This window comes from Osmia bicornis, chromosome 1 (assembly GCF_907164935.1).
Source record: "Osmia bicornis bicornis chromosome 1, iOsmBic2.1, whole genome shotgun sequence".
NCBI classification, from domain to species: Eukaryota; Metazoa; Arthropoda; class Insecta; order Hymenoptera; family Megachilidae; genus Osmia; species Osmia bicornis.
In genome coordinates, this window is record NC_060216.1 from 15093040 (window position 1) to 15117687 (window position 24648).

The following is a 24648-nucleotide window of genomic DNA, read 5'->3' on the forward strand; positions in this document are numbered from 1 at the left end:
AAAAATTTTGCCACAAATTTATTTAAATTTATTTTTACTGCATGCTCTGTGTTACAGATTAAAAAGGTTTCAGTACATTACCGACGACACTTACATAGAAGAACTGAAAAATATAGTGTAGGAGAGGGGAGGAAAAACTGTCAGACAACAGACGGATCCCTGCCCCAGACACCTATCATACCGCAATTCGAAATTCCTATACATTTGAACTGCATGTCAGACGACCGCCAGCGAGAACACTGGTCCCCATTATCTCCGCCGCCACCTAGCGGTCCCCGGGGAGACTAAAACCCTCTCCCCCTTCCACTAAACGCCTACGATAGTACCAATGAATTTTATTTATCACGAATTTTTCTCAAGAACAAAGCCAGCTTTGGATCCACTTCGACAGATCCGAGTCTTCGTTCTAAGGTTTCAAAATCAACTCTTTCGAGCCAACTGGGAGGATCAACTTCTTTCGGAGAAAGAGGACAGAATAATCGCTCTACTGCAGCGCATAAACCGCACCAACTTCTGAAATTTAATGGTTCCTTTATTTCATCGATCAGAGATTTCAAATATCTTTCTTCCTCTTCGCTCAGAGCTTTTCCAATCACTTCTTGGAGAGCTTCTGGAATATTGTTTGACAGGATCCTTTTAACTTCCCTTATCGTATCATCTTGGAACTTATTGAAAACTCTACCAAAGATTAATTTTCTTCCCGTAGAGACAAACACGTGTTTGCCGAGGTAATCCAATACCGTTAATCCTGGAGACAAATTTTAAGTAGAAATTAAGTATTAATTCACTCGACTTGTACTTACCGCGTAAACTTCTGCTATCGAGGATTTCAAAACGAGCCATTTGACGAGAAAATACTCTTGGTGTATTTATTAGAGCAGGGTTCGAGGATGTTTGAGATCTTCTTGTACGCGAATAGGTTTCACCCTTTACTCTTAGAGCTTCTTCAAATGCGATTTTCCTCTTTAGAAAATAGCGAGAGTTCACTGTCCATGAAACAATTCATTCAGCTTACAATCTTACCCTAACTGAAAATTCTGCTTCCACTTTGTCACTATCCAATTCCCTGCAAAGGTGCTTCAAAATATCCGGCTCCAAGAAACTAGGAAGCATCGTAGAAGGCGTATTAGTTACCGCAGAACTTTTCTTCGGAGAGATTGAAAGATTTTCCGAATCACCGTTGGCTGTATGAACTCTATAAAAAAAGAAATAAGTAGAAATAAAGGAACCATTGGTAGCAAACGATAGTTATGAATCATAACTAACGATGTTCTTCTGGAAGCGTCTCCTATATGTGATATTTGAGTGTCAGTTGCTTCGAATAAGTCACGGACTTCGGTTTGCTGTCCATAGGCTGATCCTCTTCTACATTTTCCTTTCCGTAATCGTTTTCCTCTTCTACGTACGATTGCAGGCTGTTCTTTACTTATCTTTTCTAATTGATCTCTCTCTATGTTGATGCTAGAATTCTGAACAAATCAGAAAATTCTTCAAATAATATTAGATATCATATTTTACGTTTCAGTGAACTTCAGTACCGATTCAGAGTTGTCTGCAGTAAGGAATAAATTGGAAACATCAACTGGAGTGTTCGATAAACGTGATTGATGACGAAAAGGTTTAGGCTTGGATATAAATATCTCAGTTTTTCTGTGAGACGGCGGTGGTTCCAAAGTCAAGGCATGCCAAGTAAAAGTATCGTTTTCCTGTAAACAAAATTTCTCTTTAAAAAAGGATATCCTCATGTAAATAAGAGAAACGTATAAGAACACCTGTTTCTGTGACTTGGTCCTGAGATCCAGAACCAATGTCGTACGTTCTCTGGGATTACAAGTTACTGGAAACTCTTCTTCGATTGGTCTATTGGTCAAAATAGGACCACTGGCAAGCGTAGGTGTTGGAGTTAAGGGTCTCGAATCTGTCTCGGTATATTTTCGAAATAATTCCTCGGGAACAGTGGCTTCTTCTGTATTTATAGCTTCTATTCCATTTGTATCAACAGCACTAGCTGCAGCTATCAAATTCGCCCTAATCATTTCCATTTCTTCTGGCAATAGCAAAGCCTTTCCTTCAGTTGCCTATGGTTTAACGCATAATATTCAACATTATATGCCTTCATCATAAATATATGCAATCATTTTTTACCCATGAATCTTTTGCCCGCCTGAGAACTTCCTTCGCCTCACAGTCTGCTGGATGATTACACAGTACAGAGCAGCCATAAGGATAGGGATTGAAAAGACCAGAGAAGGGTCGAAGGATAAAAGGTACTGGCTTGGTAGATCCTGAAAGTTCCACCTTCTGCAACGAATCAAGTTTTCACGAAATACTAATTGATATATTTTTACCAATTTCTTTGGAAAAATACCTTTGGTTTAGGACGATATACCGGTCGGATCCGTGCCTCTATAAGGCCAGTTGCACTCGCAGTTCTCGGCATTATTTTTCACGAAATTTTTATTACCGTGCAATGTATTACACTGTGTTACAGCAAAGTAAATAAGTCGGTTGCTGGTCGTCTTGGAGGTAGGTTGCTAACGTAAACGTTGATGGGTCGATTAACGAAGCTAGAGACTTTTTACCTTCAACCCTTTGTTGATTAAAATTTTTCAGCTTTTTTACCTTCAGTTATTACTATCATTTGAAACTGGTCTTTCAAAGTGTTTTACAAACCATTACAGGTTTAATACAAAAAGCAGAACATTATAAAGAACAGGTTTATTTATATTTCAATTATACACTTAATAATTATACATGTATGTTCTTTAATACTTAAATCTTAAGCATATATTTCAGGTAAGGATTCTCCTGTTGATGTCCAGGGTATTTCTTCTTGTATTTCAGACCAGTTACCAAAGTGGAACTCTCTGGGAATGCTGTTTTTCCATTAAACATTGTATCCGTATCTGAAATTTTATCAATGTTATTTTCCATAAATTTGCAAAGAAAAAAAAATGAAATTTGAATATCATCGCGATTTTGAAAACAACATACCAGGATGGAATCGAACATAATCGTAATTAATATGCAAATTCGGTGGCAGATCCATTTTACGCATTGCTTCCAATGGAGTCGCATTTCCGACTGGTGTCTGATAATATTCTTTCAAGTCGGCTGCAACAAAATATTGATAAAATTATCTTTCAAAGTAAAAAATTACTTGATGATTAAAGGAAACCGGAAAACGGCTATAATTGGTGATATTTATGACGAAAGAGAATCGAGCAGTATTGTCAGCGAAAATATAAATCGTAAACTTTAACAAAATCTACGGACACCCTTCTTACCAATTGTTTCGATGAAACATAAATTAGAATTGGTCAATAAATGATCAAATTCTCGTTCACACGCTAGGAAAAGATTAAAACGCTGCAACAGATCGTTGACTTTTGTCTCGTTGCTCGCCGAAATGTTTTGTTCCTCGCATATTTTGTTTATGCGATTGGATACATCATCCGGTGGATTGTATGCCTTCCGATACCTCAGAAATCTGAAACAATTGTAAATGTTATTTTTCATAAAAATTATCATTGTTCATTATCATTTAAGGTACGGTAAAGAAATTTTAGGAAAATGTAGCTTCATTTATCGGAAGTCCATTTTTACCTCAACTGTACCGAATGTTGAAAATATCGATTTTGCGAAGAGTACCTAGCACTTCCGCTTCCCGAAAGGTGTACTTCAATAATACGCCCACTGTCAATAATTTTACCGCGCAAAACAATTCGACTTTTGAAACTCTAAAGAATTATTTTTATAAAATATAAAATCATAATAAATGATTAAATGACATTTACAAGATTTTGCGAAGACAGACTGGACTTTCCTGAAATTTAGAAAGTCTGCTGAAGAAGCGAAGACAGTTAGAATTGAATCATCGAGATGGAAAGTTATGTTGTCTAAAACGACATTTAATTAACGCATGATTTATTTCTTTTCGATGAATATTGCTCTTCTACATGTTTACACCGGAAACAATGAATTTCAGTAAATAAACAACATTGTTTTCATAACTCTTTCTTCACCGCGAACGCGGATCGATCAGGAACTACGCCAATCGACGTACGTAGGCAAAACAGTACGAAATAAATTTAATATTCTCTCGAATATCATTTATAATATGATTGATTTTTTACAGTTGGTCAATTTTCATTGAAGAAAATTCATATACCTAACAACAAAGTATAACACAAGTATTTTGATAAAAAAATACCACGGGCATTACCAGATGGTTTTTCCGAAGACTATCTCTGCCGATAGCCATTGATTTCACGCTTTGAAAATCAATATCGTCTCTTGTAGATTATCTCAACACGACTCGCGCCAAACTTTTCGTAATGTGTAAAAGACTCCGGTTACCGGACGAAGCGCGGTAAGGGAGGCTTCCCTTAAAAGAGAGAAGAGGGTGAGAAGGGGACAAGATCGATGTCCAACGACCGTACAGTGGTGCCCCCAGTTGTATTTTCTGAGGATACGGTTATGGCCAATACTAGCCAGGAACGAAATGCATCGTGGAAAAACCCTGTAGCCTACGAAAGTTCCTAATATTTTAGAAAACCTTTCGTTCCGCTTTGAAACTGTCGCATCTATTTGATTTTATTTAGAAATGTAACTGACTCGACGTTGCTGCTACCGATTAATCGGAAAAATCGTACGCGTATGTGTCGTTTTGTCTTTGATATATATATTTTTTTTTTCATTCTTACGTCTCAATTCATGTAACGAGAAACGGGCGATAGTTTGTCAATGTTAATCACAAGGACGGAGAAACTTGCTCTTCGAAACAGGTGTTCTCAATGAAAACTGGCACAGTCGGGCAATGACAATATGCAACAACTAAACTGTCCGTGCATTTACTATTTTTATAATTGGTAATTAAATGAAGAAACTTCATTTAAGGGAAATAGGTAACGTGGCTAGAAAGATTTCTCTTGGTTCATGGAAAATCTGATATAGCGGTACAAAAGGGTATGGCAGCAGACGTTACGTCACGTGTAAAGATGGAAAGAAAATCAGCTTGCATATACTCATGAATCTGAATCGAATGACATTCCTAAAACTTGATGTGTCATTTAATAAAATGGAAATTGATTTGAATTTTACAATAATTATACACAGATTCTTAAAGTATAGCTATTTCAAATTTTCTACAAAAGTATTCTACTAATTATACACGCCACATCAATAATTAATACGTTGCATTTATGTATTTTGTTATTTACGCGATGCATCACCAATTTGAAAAATGTTCAATTTGTAGGAGCCGAATTTTTTTCATAAGAATAGGCTGTTTATTAATTGAAACATGTTTAGATAAGTTATGACAATTTCATCCCCAGTCTTGTACGAGTATTTATGAAAGAATTGCATGTAAAACGCAAGGGTACCGGGGACCCTCGTGTCATCCCTGAGAGCTGTCAGATACGACAGTTCATTGGTTGTCATGTGAAAGGGAGGTGGTAAACGGCAATATGGCCGCAGTGTGTCCTCTGTCAGTTGGCCAGCAACGCGACGTAACGCGAATATTTCGATCGAATTCGTGCGTAAGCTGACTGTATTACTCACCCTTTGGTAGATAGGGACGCGGTATCGTCTTCGAAAGTGGGAGTCGATTTTTTGACCGGTTTCGATTTCTTGTAGCTCTTAAATCGCGTCACATCGTATCTGAAACTCGTCTGTAAAATGACGACGGTCTGGTTAGTGCGCGTTCTATACGATTTAAACAGTTTCACTCCTTTGGAGGAGTGTAGTGTAACGAAGGTGATTGAAAAGTGTACGTGAAGTGTCGACACTGACCGTGTTTGAAACAAGAATAGTGGATGAACTTTTAAAAGGATTCGCGAGTAAACCATGCCTGATGAGCGCCGCCATCTTCTTCCTCGTCGTTGAAGGGAACTGCGCGAGTTGAGCAGTAGGAGGCGCCTCGGGCGGCTGCGCTTGTTGTTTCCCATCGTCCGCCATTTTACGGTCGCCATTGAGAAGTGAAAACCCTCCTAAATGTTCTCGAATAATAGCGGCCTCGCCGTGTGATTTTCGGGGCTGAGAGAGGCGCGCCGCCGCGAGAAGTGTTGCTAATGAGTGTACGGCGTACGATGGAGAAGCCATGACGCATCCGTCGCATCAAACGAACGGCGCTAGCCTGGAGGACTGCCACACGAATTTCTTCGCACTGGTGAGTGATCTCCAGTGAGAGCCCACTAGTCTTCGTTAACCAGTCCGAGCGCATATCTTTTTACTTATCGTGTTTCGACTTCGAAGTGTATACAGAAAGAGACAATTCGAAGGATTCTGCTTCGCAACACGGAAGCCAGTTGTCTAGTGACTTGTTTAACGGTACCGCATTACGTTGCGAGTAAGAAGTCGGCCGGGTTAACCTATATATCAGAGAGAATTCCCGTGGGCAGTACTCGATCGTTCGTTGTCGACGTCGGTGTTGTGTGTATCGCGGCACTCCCCTCCCCTCCCATCCTGCCACTATGTATATACATCGTACATGCGTGTATACATACCACTTATACGTGGATAAATACATATATGTACACGTATATTGGTACATATATACATGCGCAATCCGCGTCTATATGCGCGTCACCGAGATTTGAAGTTTATACGAGCCAATGTCATTCCTGATTCATGTCGTCCCTGAGTTCTCTCTGCACTCGTCAGAGAATTAAGGAGCTCGCAACAGGGCTAACCGGTGGCTGTTGCATCTCTTTATCATTTTCGATCCTAGTGAATTTTCATCGTGCCGTTTGCGCGCGCTGTGTTATTGTTACTGCATCTACTCTGCTACTATCCATCTAGAAACTATACGAGACGCTCTCGTCTACTTCGCTCGACAGATAATCGTATCGTCTCTCGTAACATTCCTTTCGCCTTTCAACGGAGCCAGAAAACTGTGTCAGACATTGTGTTTCCACCGCTCGAAAGTCGTCGTCTGCTCTGGTCCGGCGAATCTAGGAACTCCTTTTCGTTGAACCCGATCAACGGTGTATATGGATTCTTCGTACACCTCCACCTGTCTACAGGATGTTTTGAAAATGAACAATGTCTCGTGCACGGTTCTAGTTACGTGTCCTGTCAGTGCTTACGAAAATAACCCATTCAAAATTGCCGCGTTTTTCGAGCATATGGTAAAAAAATTGAAGTGCGTCGAATGTCATTGTTGAACGATGAAAAAAATGTCCGATGCACGCGTCGCATCGATCGGTGTATTTATTTAACTGTACGTGTTTGAGTTTGTCGGCGAATTGATAAAACACGTTGCAACATAACGAAAGTTTCGACAGTTGACATTTGCGACCCGTTGGAATACGTTGTCGATCCAGATCGCGAAACATTGTTCATATTTTTCTAGACTTAGGGGCCACCTATTTTAGAAGCGGCCTGTATGCAAGCCTTCTAAAGGCTGTTTCTCTCCCTTTTTCTCGTTCCTTTTCGACCGTGCAGTATGCGCGCGACTCGTGTATATACATACTTATCGCTGGGTATAACGGCGAGACAGACACATTTTTCTGTTACACTGGCAGCGCATCGCATTCCCACGAACGCTCGATCAAAACAACCAGTACTATGTGAATGAGCCCTGTTACCGTTCCTCTTTGCCACTTGTCAATTTTATTTTCCCCTAGGACGGACTTATCAAATTTTCCTATATCAATTTAGCTTAACCTTAAAAACAGGGAACCTCCTACATAACAGTTCGTTTCCAAATCAAATTTTTATTAAACCAAGACGTTTCCAATGCCTTCTAACTGGTTAATTTTAAAGGGAAGTGGTAGATCCTTGGTGATTAAGGCCATTTACCACTTAGCCAGTTGTATCTCGCGCTCTTTTTCGGAAATTTTCCAGACATAGACGTCATCAAGATAATCACTTCTTTCGCAAGTTTTTTTTTTTTCTCAGTTTCTGTGGTCGATTAAAATTCAAGAAAGTCGAGTCGTTTGTTGTGTCACTGGTACGCAAGGAAAAGCTATGCTTTCGTTTTGGCTCCTCTCGTTGCTTTTCCCCCCCTCAACGAAGTTCGTTTACGTCCTCGACAGTTCGTCGTCCTCTGTCGTTCCGGATCGTTTGATTCGACAAATATTCTTGTTTAATTATTGGCCTTCTGATATAAATATGAGGTTCTATTTTTTAAAAATGTCAACTGGAGGGTTTAACTTGGGTTAAGTTACGTATGCCATATTTTCTTATTATTTATTATAAAATATTTACAATTCGTCGGATAATATACAGAAGTTTGGTACAATTTTATAAAGAAAAAATCCTTGGAAATGTAGGCGAACAGAATAATTCGAAAGCAGTTTTGGTGTACAGCTTTATAGTCACTTTGTATTCACAGTAAAATTCGAGCTGCAACGGCCAGGTAGGAGCAATGCTCTGCCACAGTGGTTCTCATCTCAATTATTAATTTCTTTAATAACCTATCAGTAAAATTAATTTAATTTTCATGAAAACGAAACAATTTTTCTTTTTATTAATTACAAATTTTCTTCAAGAAATAGTGGATACTGTTGATACAGAAATTATTTTAAATATTGCAAACGAAATTTGACGAATCATTAATAGGGATTACAAGAAGGATCTCTGTTAGTGAAATAATAAGGGGGATCGTGATCTTGGAATCTTGGAACGATTGAAATGCACGCAGTCACGCAGCCTTGTAGAATTCACTAGGGATTTTATGCTAGATATTTTTTTTCAACATGCTGTATAAAGATACATATATTTTTTTTTCATTGTACTATTGGAAACCTTATGTTTATGACAAATAATTTCTCAGTTGTTTCTCTTGACTCGTGAATGATGACTGTTTTTCAATGACAGTAATGATAAACGTTCAATATACAAGTCAGCATATTATCTTTGTCAAGTTGTGACCTTGTCTTTCTTTGCACTTGATATACTATTGATTTTATTTTGAAAAAAGAAAGTATAATTTTTATTATAAACATTGCTTGAAATTCGTTTAGAATATCGTTTCGAAAAAAAAAAAAAAATAGAAGCTGGTTATTTTCAGTTATTTTTCACCAAAATAATTTTCTCCAGGACCAGAGCGGTTGGGTAGATTTTTCTCAATGAATTTCACTTTATTCTCGTAAACGCAAAAGAAAAGCACCGATCGGGGCCATAACACGCGCGCTCAGGTGGTATCGCTTGTTACGGTATCGATTAACGGTTTTGAGATCTCGATCGAATTTCCCCTATGCAAAGCGCTAAATCCCTAGGAAAGAATTTTCATCCTACAGAAATGTTGTCTCGTATAATTTTTTTTTTCTTGTTTCTTATTAAAAATGAAAGAACGGTATTCCGAGGTCAGGCAAAAGTGGCGAGCCAAGCCGAATGGCGTGTAAACTCTCTTGTAGTCTTAACACGTCACGTCCTCGCGGTGCAAGGCTTTCACCTAGGCTGGTCAAGCCCCTTCGGCTTCTCCTGTTTCTCGCCACGGAGCACCAGTTTCAGCATAATCTAGCCGACTCTGACTTGGTCGGCGAAGAAGCCGCGTGCCTCGCGTATCTCGTTCGAGAAATCACCAGAACGGGCTAATATAATAGAGGATAACTCAGTGTTTCTCTGCTCGTTCCTCGTATTTTCTCCATTAACAATAGGAACAATCAAACCGAAGGAGATTGTAGATCTCTCGTTTAAACCAAGAATGATCCTAGGGAGATCTATCTTCGAAATACAATAACACTATCAATTGAGATTTTCCCCTAAACATAGTTGTTCTATCAATTGAAATATCCGAGTCCATCTCTTTAAACACACATCCACCTTGGTACGATAAAGTTCATTGAATTAATCCGTTCTAGCACAATGTATCCGCGTTTAAATGCATCCACTACCGCGTATCGAGGGAAAATAAGTTCTACGAACTGGGCAGGAAGCGCGATTTTATAGAGAAAAGAAAGACGCGCCTAAAAGGCGTGCTATCCACTTTCGAGTGGCTTGTACGCAAGAGAATTCCGCTTCGTTACGCACGCGAATGTAATGTTCGTGCTGCTTTAACGGCGAGCGTGTGTAAGGAGGGCAGTAACAGAAATGGGAATTTACAGCTGTGCGCCTATGTTCAGAGCGCAACGAAACGTTGCACCGCTAGAAGAATAAGATCGTAAGATTGTACAGTTCGGTCGGTATTGTTCCCTTTCTGCTGCGCTTTCATCAATAATTCGACGCGTGACAGTCGGTTGCATAGGAAATTATAATCGTTTCGCAAGAGAATCGCAGTGTTTCAAAAGGCGGGAAAATATGATTTAAATAAACATCGAATTGGAAGGGGAAAGTGGAAACATTTTAATTTAATCTAAAAAAAATTATTCGAACGTAGGATGCACATAAAAAAGGATTAGAAACAGAAACGTGTACGGCAGGATGAAACGGAGGGAATGTAGGGGATCCGCGAGTTGAATCCACGCGGGCGGCCTTGCACGTCGCCTTGCTTGTATTGATCAGCCAACTTGACAGTCCCGTAGCGTTACGACGTGCGCCTTTGCTCACCGATTATTTCGTCGCGTCGACACGCTAGGCGCCATCGCACGTCCTTCCGAAATCGATTTTGCTCTTCTTTAAGAAACTGGTCGATTCTCTATTTTCATCGACTCGTAATAATGGTCAGGAAAAAATCCAACGAACGAACGAAGTTTGAAAATATTGTTTTGAACAATGCTACATAAAAATTTGGATAACGATTATTTCTGTTAATGTTGTTTTTCTGTGATTTCTTTAAGGCTCCCTACTAAATTTCCGCACTTATTTGAATTTGTTCCGGTTATGTCAGCTGGCAATGTGACGTAAGGAAATCCGCATATTTGATTGGCTGAGAAGCGCGCGACCTGCTCGCGACTGCGCGTGCCTTTATTGCTCTGACAGACACATTGTGGCGCCATACGACAGACAGACTTGTTTATGGTGGCGCCGCTGCGCATGAAACATTGTACTAAATAACAAGATAATGTTCACAGTTTGTCTACCCTGTTGCATTATTATCATTGTTGTCGTTATTTTCAACAAGATTTTTATCAATGATAGTTAAAACTTTGATATCAAATAGAATTGTAACATTGTAAATAATAAGAAACGTCAAGATTAGATATTACAAATTCTTATACGATGCATGTTTGATTACATATTTTTCAATTACTCCGTACGATAGGGAACACGGTAGGCTTTCCGAGGAAGAATATTATCGATAAGTATCAAATACTTGTAGATTAAGACTTTTAACAAACAATCGATTAATTTTTACTTTGACTGTAATTTTTGCGCGAAAATGATTATTGCGCATGCGTGAATCGTAACGACGCGCTTCGAAAGATGCGCCGTGACTACACTTGCAATCGACAATCGGACGTTGACGATTCTCGAAAAATATCGATTAACCGCACGGGAGCTAGAAAAAAATATACGAATCAGGTGCAGTCGAGATATCGGTAGAAGGTGAATGGACTCTCGTTCACTGAGATAAGGCATTTTCTTTAGACGCCGACCTTGGACGTAACTGGATTGCAACTGTAGTATTTGTGTTATCGAACAGAAGTTCATTGGCGTTTCGGAAGCTCCGATGCAACAGACAAAATGATATACGATGTAGAGTTTAAACAATTCAATAATGAAACGTAAATTATGCTTCTTATAACATTTAAATTTTTAATTATTTATAAAATTTTTTCATTAATGCATCCTTTTCATTCTAATAGCCAATTAAGGGTGAATCCTATTGCTCACGGTTAAATCAACGATTTGTTACGTTGCGTGACAAATGGAAATAGAATGTGGCGAAAGTTCAAGGACCGACCTTTCTCAATGGTCGCGACGAATGTTCGATACGTTCCCTGCAATCCCTACTCTATCTTCGCTAATTCCCTACCCTAACGTTCGACTGTTTATAAACAAATAATATTTGTATTTTTAGGAGTTTGTTAAATTTTTATTTTTATAAGTTAAGAAAATCAGGCGTACTGTTTCCTGACATTTAAAAAACTGTAATTAACCTTGAATCGACCTTAACACCGGTTGACATTAAAGTTACCCCTACGCGATTGAAATTACTCAAGTACCGGTGCTCTTTTAATGCTACCCTGACGATGGCTATTTTATTCGCAGACGGACCTCTGCGGCATCAAATGGAGGAAGCTCGTGTGGGGCGAAGTAGCCGGCGGTTTCGGGGGAACCCCCCTCGAGGACCCGGTGCTCTCGAGCTTCTCGCGGTGCCTCGCGGGTGACATTCTCTGCGTGTGGCGGCGTGTCGCCGCTACGCCGGCCACCTCCGGCCCGGCAACCGCCTCGGCAACCGGAGCTGGTATCTTCGACCTGGGCATCGCACCCTCGCCCGCACCTTCCCTTTCCCTCACCGCCGCGAAGGAACTCTGGATCTTCTGGTACGGCGAGGAACCCGATCTCTCCGGTCTCGTGTCACCAGAACTCATTGCGTGTGGTAAGAAAGATAATTTTTTATATATTTTTTTATTAAATCTCACTGACTGCTTCTCGCCCATTCATCGTCAACGTTCCATTCTGTATACCTTAATCTATGTTTCTCTAAATATTCTGTTAAATTATTTACAGTATTCGCTGTGAAAGTCCATAAAGTATAAGAATGAATACCGCCGATCGCTATGTTAATTGGAAGAATGAATGTGACGAAGTATGAGTGTGAAGTCAGTGAAGATAAAGTTTTGAATGAGGTTGCAAGGAGGAGGAGAGGAAGAAGTAAAAGAAGAATAAACAGGATTGACAAGATAGCCATGTGAGATATTGAAATGCTTGATTGGTTTATATAAATTGAAAGGCTCGTAACAAAAATATAAGGTTCTTGTTACGAACCCTTCAATTGTAATTGTTACCTTGATACATCAAAATTTCAATTAAATTTTCATAGTAGCTTAACCCCTTGACATACAATTGAATTCTTAATTGAATTCTTACTTAATTATTGCACTGATTAAATGTTATATAGCAATGCAAATTTCAAAATAAAATGTTCTGTTTCTAAGCTTGCACATAAATGTTCAGTCGAGCCAAATGTAATAGTATTTTTCAGGCGCATCAAATTTCGTTTTATTTGTATGTCAAGGGGTTAATAACTCGGATCAACTGTTTATTGCTGAATTTTTCTACGATACGCGAATTGAAAGCACCGGTCGCCGTTATTGTGGCGAACGTTGCAGGGAATCTCGTACGCTTTTGTTTCGGTGAAAGAAGGTGTTCAGTGGCGAGCAAAGCGGTAACGCAAGCTAGACCGTGTTTCTCAGTATAGGGTCGCTGAACCATGGCTACTTGTCTGCAACTCGCCGCGATGCAACGCGAGCTTCCATGATTGTGCACCGCAAGGAATGCACCAATTGCAGAACCAACCGGCGAACCGTTACTTCCGAACGAGTTCAACGTTTGAACGGTCCAAAACGGATGACAGGTTTATTCAATTTTGCGTATGGTACTTGTCGGTGACGCGTAACGCAAGGTTGCATTATTGTACAGTACCGGGCATGGGAGACTTTCCTCGGGGAAATGGGAGTATTAGAGAGAGAAAGTCTTTGCGTGTAAACTCTTCAAGTTTGAAATCCTTAAGATTGACGTATTTATTGAAAAATTTACGCTCATCCTTTGAGCGTATAATGAAAATCGAAAGCAACGCTTTTAAGCCACCTTCGTTTCTTCTTATGATACTTTCGCTTTTCAAACTGTTATGATCGTGTTCAGTGATTTCTTTAAGGCAGGATTATTCATGATTATATATTAACACCTCCGAAGCATGAGAATTATCATTATTTCCGTTTGAAAAATTTCATTCTGTAATAATTAGTTCATTGTTTGCTCTAAGTAAGAATTTTAATGAAACATTTATGCGATCGCTTTCATCATACTTTGTGCTTTAAATTGATGTACCATCGAATTGTATCTCTGTATTTTGTTTATTCTAATGCGGAGTAAGGTGAAATCAAAGTACGGTCAGAATTTTTTCGTGTTTTCTCGGTCAACGTTTCTGTTGTCTTCTACGAACCGCCTGTCGTCTACGTGACTCGTCGTAACTTTATACTCGAATTGCGTTACTTTCACGGTGGAATCAGCCGTTTCTTTCGACCGGTTGGAATAGGCATCGCCTCGATTCGTCGAAGAAAGTAGATCGCGGGAAAACGGTAGAAAATTTGTATGCTTCTAGAACAAGAATCGTCCCGATTCCAATGGGGAATTTATACTATAAACATTTGATCATATGAATCATTGCAACGCCTACAGCAAACTCATAAAAAAAAAAAAAAATTTTATAATCGCTCGATATGAAAATCGCCTCGAGCTTTTTTTTTTAGTAACAATACGTAAGGTTATTTTAATATTACTACTTTAGATTCTGATCCACGGTTACACTTATCAAGAAAGATAATTGAAATGTTCATTATGATTACAGAAAGTGAACAAGGTTCTTGGGAAAGCGGATTATCATACGAGTGCCGGTCACTTCTTTTCAAGGCTCTGCATAACTTGATAGAACGGTGCTTACTATCTCGTGATTTCGTTCGCTTAGGAAAGTGGTTCGTACAACCTTATGATGGATTCGAGAAACACCGTTGCAGTAGGTATGTTTATTCCATTTCATTTTCTTCTCCGATACAATACCTGTTGCTGTTCCGAATCAATTAAACGATAACTTATCGGATGTATTAATATAAAATAATTTGATTATCGTTTACAGTAGTCACTTGTCGTTCTCGTTTGCATTCTTTGTTCACGGAGAGAGCACTGTATGCGCGAGCGTGGATGTCAGGCAGCACCCTGCCGTACGGCATCTCACGAGAACTTGTTTGCAACGCACCCAAACCTCCCAATCTGGCGTTAAAGGTAACCGCGGTAATTCGAGGAGAATGATATAATTAAGGTACGGTAGGTTGAAAATTGCCAAACGTAGTAATTACTTAATTTTATTACAGTGATTCTAGCTCCTTACGGACTAGCAGGCACGTTAACCGGTTCAGTGGGACGGACCGACAGTCAACTTCTCGAAGAATGGAAACACTTTTATCCGATCAATGGCAGTAACGTCGAGGCAGGACTACCGCCTCTGGTGGAAGTGCTAGTTGGCGGTGTTCGAATGCGTTATCCTTCTTGTTATGTCCTGGTCACAGATATGGACGACACTCCACCTGATGCTCCTCTTTCTCCGCCAAATAGCCCTGCTAGTTGCGAACACCCTCTCTTAGGTCAGCAAGAATTGCGAGCAGCTACCGAATTACCAGAACGCGTATGGGCTGAATGTACTTTGAGTTCGCCGATCTCTGCTTCCAAGACAGAATCTTCCACAGAGCCTGGAACCTGGACGTACATCGATCCAACGCAAAAGTCTTCCTGTACCTGTTCCAAGTAAGTCATTTTTCCACTTATTTCTACTAATCAATTGTTAACTCTTACTGCACTGCGCCGCTACTCAAATTCATTTCTATACTTAATGATACATTGGTGGAGTAGAAAATTTCAGATACCGCAGTGCAGTAACGGTCGTAGTAGTAATAACAATAGTTATGTTCACTGTTAGAATATTAAATGTACGGAAGTAAACGTACAGAATGTACTGGTTTATCGTTAGACCTCAAAGTACTATTTCCTTTGCACATTTATATTAAGTGTAGCAGTAAACATTTATTTTCTTCGACTGCATTCTATGTTTACCTGACGATATTTAGAATAGTAATGTCCCACAATTATTATTTATTCTGTCTGCATGTTATAGAGCACAGTTTATGAAAAGTAGATTATTTCAATTGTTACAGTACAGGTGGTAATTTGATTAATGCCTGCTGCAATATTATATATGCATGTAAATTTAGTTTTTAAGGATGGCGCGAATGCGATTGTTTCTTTTATTTATACAACAGAACTTGCCTATATTTAAAACTACCACAAAACAGAGTAAGATTATCTTTCATCCGAATAGTAAACGGTAAGTTGATTATAATAAACCTGAAATCAAGAAGGAAAATGAAAAGAATTTAGGTTTTAAGAATAATAGAAATGTTAATAGTAAAATTTAAGCGCAGATTAAAGAAAAATTTCTATTTGAGATTGTTAGCGAAATCAGAAGAATGTATAATTAAGTAGAGCATATGAAAAAACGAGATATTAAATACGTCGGTTGCAGGTATACGACCCCCGGGGGTTGGAAGAGCCTGGCCTCCTCTCAGGTTCAGAGGGAGAGAGTAGATAAAGGTGGACGGAGGGTCGTACCGTTTCATCGACGCTCTACCACCCAGTGGGATGCTTGCCCCTCTGTCCCTGCTAATGCCCCCAGGTGGGTAATTTCTGCCCCGATATATATATCAACCAGAGAATCTTTATTTTCATCTTAATTAATCACCCGCAATAATGCTAATTTCATACGATCGTTATGATGTCATAACGTTTAATTCACATCGCTTCTGGAGGCTCCACCATCTAGTCATACGAGTAACTAAATCTAATTGCACGTACAAACGCATTAATCAAAACATCATTGTACAATTTTTGTTTTTTTCCTTACTTCTTGCCGAGGGAGAGGCTGAGAATATTAACTTAAGAAAAAAAGAGCGAACAAAGTGAATTTCATTCATTTTTCGCTGTTGGAAAGAAGCAACTAATATCAGTGTTAATGGAATGTATTATGTATGCGAGCTTACTAATGGTAAGCTGTAGTAAGTATATTCTCGCTGTGATAAAAATACCATAAAAATCACAAAAATGTCACAGACATACATACACACAAAGTGATTTCGTTTCTCAGTTATAGATGATAAAATCGTATCGTAACAACATCATAGACAAATACATGTTCCTTCCATTGATCAATATTTATTTTCCATACAGAATGTTTCGCATGTATTTTAGCACAAACTTCTGCAGCTTTTATTTCTCTTATTAGTTTACCTGTTCATATCAGTGTTGCATTCGAACATGTTATTCACAATCTTAACATCGCCCATTAATTTCTAATATATCGTGACACTCTCAGATAACTATCTTTAATAGTGGGATGGTTGTAGATAAATAGTATCATGAAAGGCACTCATGGTGGTAGTTATGCTTTCATCATATTTCTTTTAATTAAGCATGAATCAGCTTATCGAATATCAGTTACGTATCGATTAAGTTTTAAAACGATCTAATTAGTATTTTCGTTTAAACAGGTCTGTGTTGAACAGAACAGAAGCGCCAAGTACACCGCCGGGAGGGCCTCCTTCTTATTCGAGGGGACCACCAACAGGAGGAGATTGTCTACCAGTACCATCGGTTGGCTCGCCAGGTTCCCCAGCACCTTCGCCTCTTCCAACTCCACATTCCGAGCCAGCATCGGTTCCACCAGCAGAGCCAACAATGCCTACTCTCAGTCCTCAACCACCACCCAGTCACCCAAATACTGCCCCACCGTTAACACCATCTCAAGGGCCAAAGTCAACCTCTTCTGCATGCAATAACCAAGTACATAGTCCAGCACCTGGACCAACATTAAAACGACCAGTTTTAGCCTCTAGAGAATGTGAGGATATATATTTAGAAAACGAACAGTCGTTACCTTGGCTATACGATTATTCGACGCAAGAAGCATGGCTCAATCATCCTGTGAAACGTTTTAAGGAATCGAATAACAGTCCGGTTAACGTGCGGAGTAACACATTGTATCCACCGATGAATTCTCAGGCTCCACAATCTCAGACTCCAAAATTAGAAATTAAGCAAGAACCAAATGTCGGTGTTGTAAGTGATTTGTCCTTATTTTTCTTCATGGAAATCAGTTGCTTTTGCCTGTCGCTTATTTTATTGATGTTCTATGATAGGGAGATTGCATTGGAAGAAGATCGGATCCTTACGAGTTTGACGCGACAGGTGAAGAAAACGGTACAAACGTCGATGGACTTAGACGGCAAAGGGAGGATCCTACCAAGCCGGGATCTTTATATACCAGCGAAGGTCTTCAGGCATCCTATAAAGACTTAGACCAAATTTTTGACAATTCCGATCCTGATACTTCTAGCGACGAAACTGTACGTTCCCGTTTTTCCTTAATTCTTTTTTTTTTTCATATTTAATATACGGTACTAAAAATAACACGAAAATACTTTCTTTTCGCAGAACATGAACCAGCCTCAAGTACAAACCCCGCCGGAGTCGAATAGATCCAGTGGATTACACGAAGAAACTAGAGTAGACGCGAACAACAGACACAATAACAGAGGTGTAGGAGTGTTAAGACCAGAAGAACTTTCAAAAATGTTTCCTACACCACCGTCACTCGAGCATAATCCGGTTGCTTCGCCTTGCCCGTTAAGCGACCCATTGATGGACCAGACGGAACTTTCTGTACCTCAACGACCACTCAGGCATCTCCCTGACATCTATCCAAACATGGGATCCCCTCAAGAAGAGCCAATCGACGATTGGTCGTACGTGTTCAAACCGGCGGCGATCTGTAAAATGGTTGGTTCTTCCAAGTATGCTCCTTTAACAAATTTACCCAGCCAATCTTTACCGCCCGTTACACTGCCGTCGCACTGCGTGTACAGACCTTCTTGGCAGTGCAATCCTACTTCCAACAATACAGATAAACCGCTACCGCCAACCAGACCTGGCTCGGTTCAGCAACAACCACCGCCAAGCCCGGCGCCATTAGGAGCGCCGTATCGCTCGGCGACCATCACCGGACGACCACCGCCGCCGCCGTACGACCAACCGAGTCCTGCAACCTCGACCACTTCGTCGTATTTGAACAAAAACCTGAACAGTATTGAGGCGGACACGCCGGGGCCCGCACGTGCACCGGAATCGAACTCTCTTATAGTGAATATCCTATTGGGCGATACAGCGCTCAACATTTTTCGCGACCACAATTTCGACAGTTGCAGCCTTTGCGTGTGTAACGCGGGTCCTAAAGTCGTCGGGAACATCAAAGGCGCTGATGCCGGGGTGTATCTGACCCACTCGTGGTCGGCCGGTGCTTTGTACCAGGACGACGATCAGATCAGATGCAGCTGCGGATTTAGCGCGGTTGTGAATCGACGGTTGGCACACAAAGCTGGTCTCTTCTTCGAGGACGAGATGGAGATCACCGGGATCGCCGAGGATCCCTCGGAGAAGAAGAAAGCGTCGTTGGTAGCTGTCGCGTGCGGTGGTGGGAAAACATCGGAAGGTTTAGACGCGATACCGCCTAACGTGTTAGAATTACTCAGAGAACAATGTCTGATCGTGCAGAGTTCCGCGAGCAGCCTGTACAGAGCGTCTAGGATCTACGCGGCGATGAAGAGTTACCCGATGCTCGCGCCAACAGTGAATACCCTCGAGTTCAACGACGGGAACGAAGTGTCGTTGGCGGCCCTCGATCAGGGTAAAATCGACGGTACCCATAACGAGAGGACTAATCGCGTGAACGGTGTGCATCGATGGGTGTTCCTCAGAGCTAAAGGTCCTCAGTGTAGTGGTGATATCGTAAGAATGATGAGGGCTCTGCAACCTCTGTTGCAAGACGCTGTACAGAAGAAATGTACCACGCGTATGTGGGAGGCACCGTACACCGTTGCGGGTCCTCTTACCTGGAGGCAGTTCCATCGTTTAGCCGGACGCGGTACCGACGATCGCTGCGAACCTCAACCGATACCCGCGTTGGTTGTCGGTTACGATCGCGACTGGCTATCCTTGTCTCCTTACGCGTTGAGCTATTGGGAAAAATTACTTCTGGAACCATACGCCGGGCCCAGGGACGTCGCCTACGTGGTCGTCGCTCCGGACAGCGACTGTGTCGTCAATAAAGTGAAATCGTTTTTCCGTGAACTATCAACCACGTACGAAGTAAGTGAAACAGTTATGTCATACATACTTTCTTTCTCGTTCAATTATATAAAATTCTGTTGCGTTTCTTCAGATCTGTCGGCTAGGAAGGCATACACCTATCTCGAAAGCACTGCGCGATGGCATTCTTCGCGTAGGGAAATCATCCGTGCAGAAGCAAACAAAACAACCTATAGACGACTGGTTTAAACTTTTAGGAGAGAATCAATTGGGAGAACTGTTGCGATTATACGCTCAAGTCTGTAATCATCGATTAGCCCCGTATTTAACGCAAGTTATACAAGATCGAAGTTTGTTAGATCCTGGAGATTCGCAGGCGATCAATAAGCAACAACAACAGCAAACTATACCTGTTACCGACACGATGCCTGCCACGCCTGACGTAATGACCACCAAACCTGAATCTGTTGGTACGTTATCAATTTTTATTCGTCTTGCCAAATATTAGCAGATGTTGTAATTGTTTATAATGTGAAATTTTCAGAGGGAGAAAATCCCAGAAGCGAAACTCCATCGTCGAACACCGCAACAAATACAAATTCTAATACCGGTAATACGACACCAACTTCTCAAACTGCCACGATACCCACTAATACCACGTCGGGTCCAGACGAAGAGGAAGTCGAACCTCCGGCTGTCGTTGTTTATCTAGTAGAACCGTTCTCCCTAGGAGGCCCCGAAGATCCTGATCGTCGAAGACTCGCAATTCTAGCATTGTTACGTGCATACTCGGCCGCGGTCAATAGTATGCCTGAAAACATTAGGTCGAATATCAACGTTCAGGTGAGTGAAAACATTAATCCTTCGTCGCATAATTATCTGTCGACTAAGAAAAATAGTGTAGACGAGCTTTCTAACGTGTTCTCTGTGTTTGTCCCCAGTTAATATCCTTGGAAAGTATAATGGAGTTAGGGCGAGCTAGGGAAAGGCGCAAGATACAGGACGAGATGAGAGCCTTAGCTTTAAACGTGTTTCTGCAGGGTCGACGATTGTTGAACCATAACTCCACGGTAAAAAGTCTAACCGGCTTTGGTACCGCTGCTGCCGCGGATCTTTTCCTTAAGAGTAAAGACGTAAGACTCCGTTTTCTGTATATCTAGTATATTCGATGGATCCCTTCGCAACTGTATTTGCTTGTGTCTCTCTCTCTCTATAACTGAAACGACAGAAGTAGTATAGAACAGGCGTTGAATAAATTATTTTCAGTCTTGTCGTAATACTGTTGCAACTATACATCAGGAACGGAATCGAGCACCGTACCGACTGTACGCACCCGCCTACGTGTTGGCCCCGCTACGGGCCAAGAGCGAAGCACCGGAATCGTTTGGGATCGCCGGACCGGAGGAATGCGCTGTTCTTTATCTTAGCTACTGCCTAAGTGAGGATCAATCTTGGTTACTCGCAGTCGCTACCGACGACAGAGGCGAGATATTCGAAACGGCTACCATCAACATCGACATACCGAACAGGAAGAGAAGGAAACGCGCCTCGGCCAGACGAATCGGATTGCAAAAGTTAATGGATTTCATACTTGGAGTGATGTCCCAAGGTGTAAGTGTATGTTAAAACCGTCCGGCGTAATAAAAATGAGAGAGTCGTTGAAAATTATTCTGAAACGGATGACTTTTTTCATTTATTATTTTAGGTACAACCGTGGAGGTTAGTAGTAGGTCGCGTGGGTCGGATCGGTCATGGAGAATTGAAAGGTTGGAGTTGGTTGTTATCTAGAAAAGCCCTTTTAAAAGCTTCGAAACATCTGAAGGAAATATGCGGCCAGTGTAGTCTTCTTTATCCGTCGGCGGCACCTTGCGTGCTTAGCGCCTGTTTAGTTTCCCTTGAACCAGATTCCACTCTTAGGCTGATGGCTGACCAATTCACACCCGATGAGAGATTTAGCCAGGCGTCGGTAAACTGCCAATTATCCACACCACAAGACGTTACATGTACTCATATTCTCGTCTTTCCCACATCTGCTACCACTCAGGTAAATTGTGTTCAATTATCAGCCTAGCGCGGAGCACGATAAAATGTCAGTTAATGAAAATTCATTAGTTCTTGGGAAATGAGTATTATTACCGTTTCTAGACTTTTTTAATTATATTATTTCTTTTACATTTTCTTTAATCGACGTTTTACTGTGTTTCATAAGTTCTTATTATTTTTCTTATAAAACGAGTGAGAATATTATTTGTATATTATTATTAATCTAGTAATCTTAATTTAAAAGATAATCCTGTGTTAAAGTAGTACAACTCTTTATTTTCATTTATTTTTGAGATACATTCATTAAAAGATTTTACAAGACAAATCTTCTTCTTTGATACAGTCATCACAGACTGCATTTCAAGAGCAACACATTAACGGACCAGAATTAGGAGACGATGAACTATTCTCAGCGCTGAACGATGATATGCCCGAAGGTATAGAAGGTATGGGAGACTTCAACGATATCTTCAGTGTGTGGCCGGAGGCTGGCGCTGGTGGAGGACAGAGCCCTGGTGGTAGTCCGCATCGTCCCGAAGGATCCCCACTGGGTGGAGATGGTGGTGGATCGGGTTTAGGAAATCACGATGGTCCTGGTAGTCCGTTTCCGTGTAGCAACACACCAAGAGTAAGTTAACATTAATTTAAACGCTTGCAAACATTAACAAAGATTCTCCTGAAATAGTTCACTTTGTGTTATTTAACCCTCAGAAATTACATCTTACCTCACTAATGCAACTTAAAATTTTCTTAATACATGGTACAGTGTGGTGTCAGAGAATAATATATAATTTGACCATAATACTTTGAATTAATAGGTAGCAGTTGCTGAACAGGCAGAGGAAGTTGGAACGCTATTACAGCAACCACTTGCTCTTGGTTATCTAGTATCTACTGCACCGACGGGACGAATGCCACCATGGTTTTGGTCAGCTTGTCCTCATCTTGAGGGTGTTTGCCCCGTGTTCTTGAAGAATGCCTTACATTTGCATAGTCCAGCAATACAGCAGAATAGTGACGATCTGTTGCAACAACAAAGTGCGCTCACTGCTCATCCATTAGACTCGCAGTATACCACCGATGTGCTCAGGTTTATGTCAATGCCTTAATACACTGAAATTTCGGTTTAAAAAAATTTATAAAATAATTATTCTTAAGTAATCAGGAAGTCATTGATTGTGATCGAGAAATATTTTGTTCAAGTAAAATTTTCAATTGATCAGTATATTTATTGTTGGTACCTTTCAGATACGTACTGGAGGGATACAATGCATTATCGTGGCTCGCAGTGGATGCGAACACGAAGGATCGTCTATCCTGCTTACCAGTGCACGTGCAAGCGCTCATGCAGCTCTACCATGCGGCGGCAGCTCTCGTCTGACCCACACCCTCTTTCTTCGTAGTGCAGTATGTGCACCTCTTTCACGCACTCCTTTACCAATACCGTCACTTGGGGCTTTACGAGAGCAACTGGTTTCCTACATCCGTCTTCAACTGTATATTAGAGACCCCTCAGCTTCTCTGGATAACCGGGAAAGAACGATCCTTCGATTAAAGATCCTCCGAATGCGTAACTCGGGTTCTCTTTTTTTCTTTTTTCACCTCGCGACTTAGTAATACAGACCCGATAGTTAAAGTTTTTCTATTTCTGTAATTTAATAGGTGGAGAAAAAAAAAGAAAAAGAAACGAATGGATTGTACTTTATGTTTTACCAATAATCACAACGATTATCGACCATATATAATTGCCGCATACCAAAATGGAGTCTGACGAGAATGAAAGTTAAATGTTGCATGCGAGAGACTGAGAGAACTAAAGAGAGAGATGCGTGTAAAAAAAACGGGGAAACAAAATAAGAGAGCGCGTTAAAAGAAGTTTACCTTTCGATTGCCTCTCTATCGGTAGATAGTTCAATTACGAATCAGAATCTCTAGAAAATTACGTAACCAAAACGTTTTTAATTGTAAATTGAATTTTGTACAAAGCTTTTATTATTAATAACGACGAAGTAATATAAAATGATATTACGTTGTTTTTTAATTTTATATAGATGATATAAATGAGAAGAAGAACGGAAAGGGAGGCGATACTTCTTTTTTACAAGTAAACGAAAAAAAAAAATATGAAATGCCTCGTACAAGCCCCTGGTGTGAGATAAGTACGACAATTATTATAATATTATAATTATATTATGCTCCGCGCGGCACTGGGTCACTGTTATCATGTTTCCTGGACCCGTTAGCGCAATTTTTCGATGCTGTTTGACAAATTTTATTCGAATTAGGTGACCTCTATATATTATACATACATTAATAGTGTAAAATATTGTTTTTAAATAATTTATCAAATGAGAGACATCGCCGAGATGATAATTAGATAATTGAGAATGAGCTGAGGGATGAAAAAAAAAGCGGAGAACACAGAGGGTTTGTTCCTGCTGCAATTTAGGAAGAAGAAAAAAAAAATTATTTAACGGACAAACGAGCAAATGAAAAAAAAAGAAAAGAAATAAAAGACACAAGAGATGAGAATACAGGGCGCGTCTGAATGGAAGCCAATGGTGGCTAATTGCGTCAGTCGCATAGTACAAATATGACTTGTACATAGCAACCCCTAATCCTCTCCCCCTTATAAAATTAATTGGTTAATTTACTCACACACCACACTCACACTGTATCTATAGTATTTATTATCTGGGTAGAACATCATTATTGGGATTATTATTATTAATTATTAATTATTATTAATTATTATTATTATTACCATTATTATATTAATATTACGAAATACAGTTTTATGTGTATATATAATTATATACCTCATTTCACGCGATACACGCGATTTTCTGTGTCTTGCAGTTC

At 40.3% G+C, this 24648-nt stretch overlaps 3 protein-coding genes across 8 annotated transcripts; 1 reads left to right on the plus strand and 2 right to left on the minus strand.

The window, feature by feature from the left end:
- Positions 1 to 63: 63 nt before the first annotated feature.
- LOC114883165 lies at positions 64 to 2617 on the minus strand. Its single transcript, XM_029200691.2, has 8 exons — positions 2369 to 2617; positions 2146 to 2301; positions 1773 to 2078; positions 1539 to 1706; positions 1267 to 1469; positions 1024 to 1195; positions 804 to 963; positions 64 to 748 (listed from the first exon to the last, which is right to left on the minus strand). The coding sequence occupies exons 1-8, from the start codon at positions 2438 to 2440 to the stop codon at positions 336 to 338; spliced, it is 1650 nt and encodes a 549-aa protein (XP_029056524.1). The 5' UTR covers positions 2441 to 2617; the 3' UTR covers positions 64 to 335.
- An 86-nt stretch (positions 2618 to 2703) lies between these two features.
- On the minus strand, positions 2704 to 6108 carry LOC114883163. Its single transcript, XM_029200689.2, has 5 exons — positions 5797 to 6108; positions 5566 to 5675; positions 3288 to 3490; positions 2995 to 3114; positions 2704 to 2906 (listed from the first exon to the last, which is right to left on the minus strand). The coding sequence occupies exons 1-5, from the start codon at positions 6103 to 6105 to the stop codon at positions 2773 to 2775; spliced, it is 876 nt and encodes a 291-aa protein (XP_029056522.2). The 5' UTR covers positions 6106 to 6108; the 3' UTR covers positions 2704 to 2772.
- Positions 6089 to 24238, plus strand: LOC114883152 (mediator of RNA polymerase II transcription subunit 13). 6 transcript variants are annotated; one of them, XM_029200653.2, is made up of 17 exons: positions 6089 to 6172; positions 12103 to 12433; positions 14405 to 14573; positions 14690 to 14835; positions 14925 to 15354; positions 16130 to 16279; positions 17151 to 17718; positions 17799 to 18005; positions 18094 to 19803; positions 19877 to 20213; positions 20288 to 20586; positions 20685 to 20876; positions 21010 to 21360; positions 21449 to 21787; positions 22130 to 22414; positions 22605 to 22876; positions 23035 to 24238. In XM_029200653.2, exons 1-17 carry the CDS (start codon positions 6104 to 6106, stop codon positions 23165 to 23167), a joined length of 5988 nt encoding a protein of 1995 aa, XP_029056486.1. In that variant the 5' UTR covers positions 6089 to 6103; the 3' UTR covers positions 23168 to 24238. The 6 variants fall into 6 exon arrangements, with proteins under 6 accessions (XP_029056486.1, XP_029056487.1, XP_029056488.1 ...); XM_029200654.2 differs by having other exon boundaries at positions 21010 to 21354; XM_029200655.2 differs by having other exon boundaries at positions 21043 to 21360.
- The last annotated feature ends 410 nt before the right edge of the window (positions 24239 to 24648 follow it).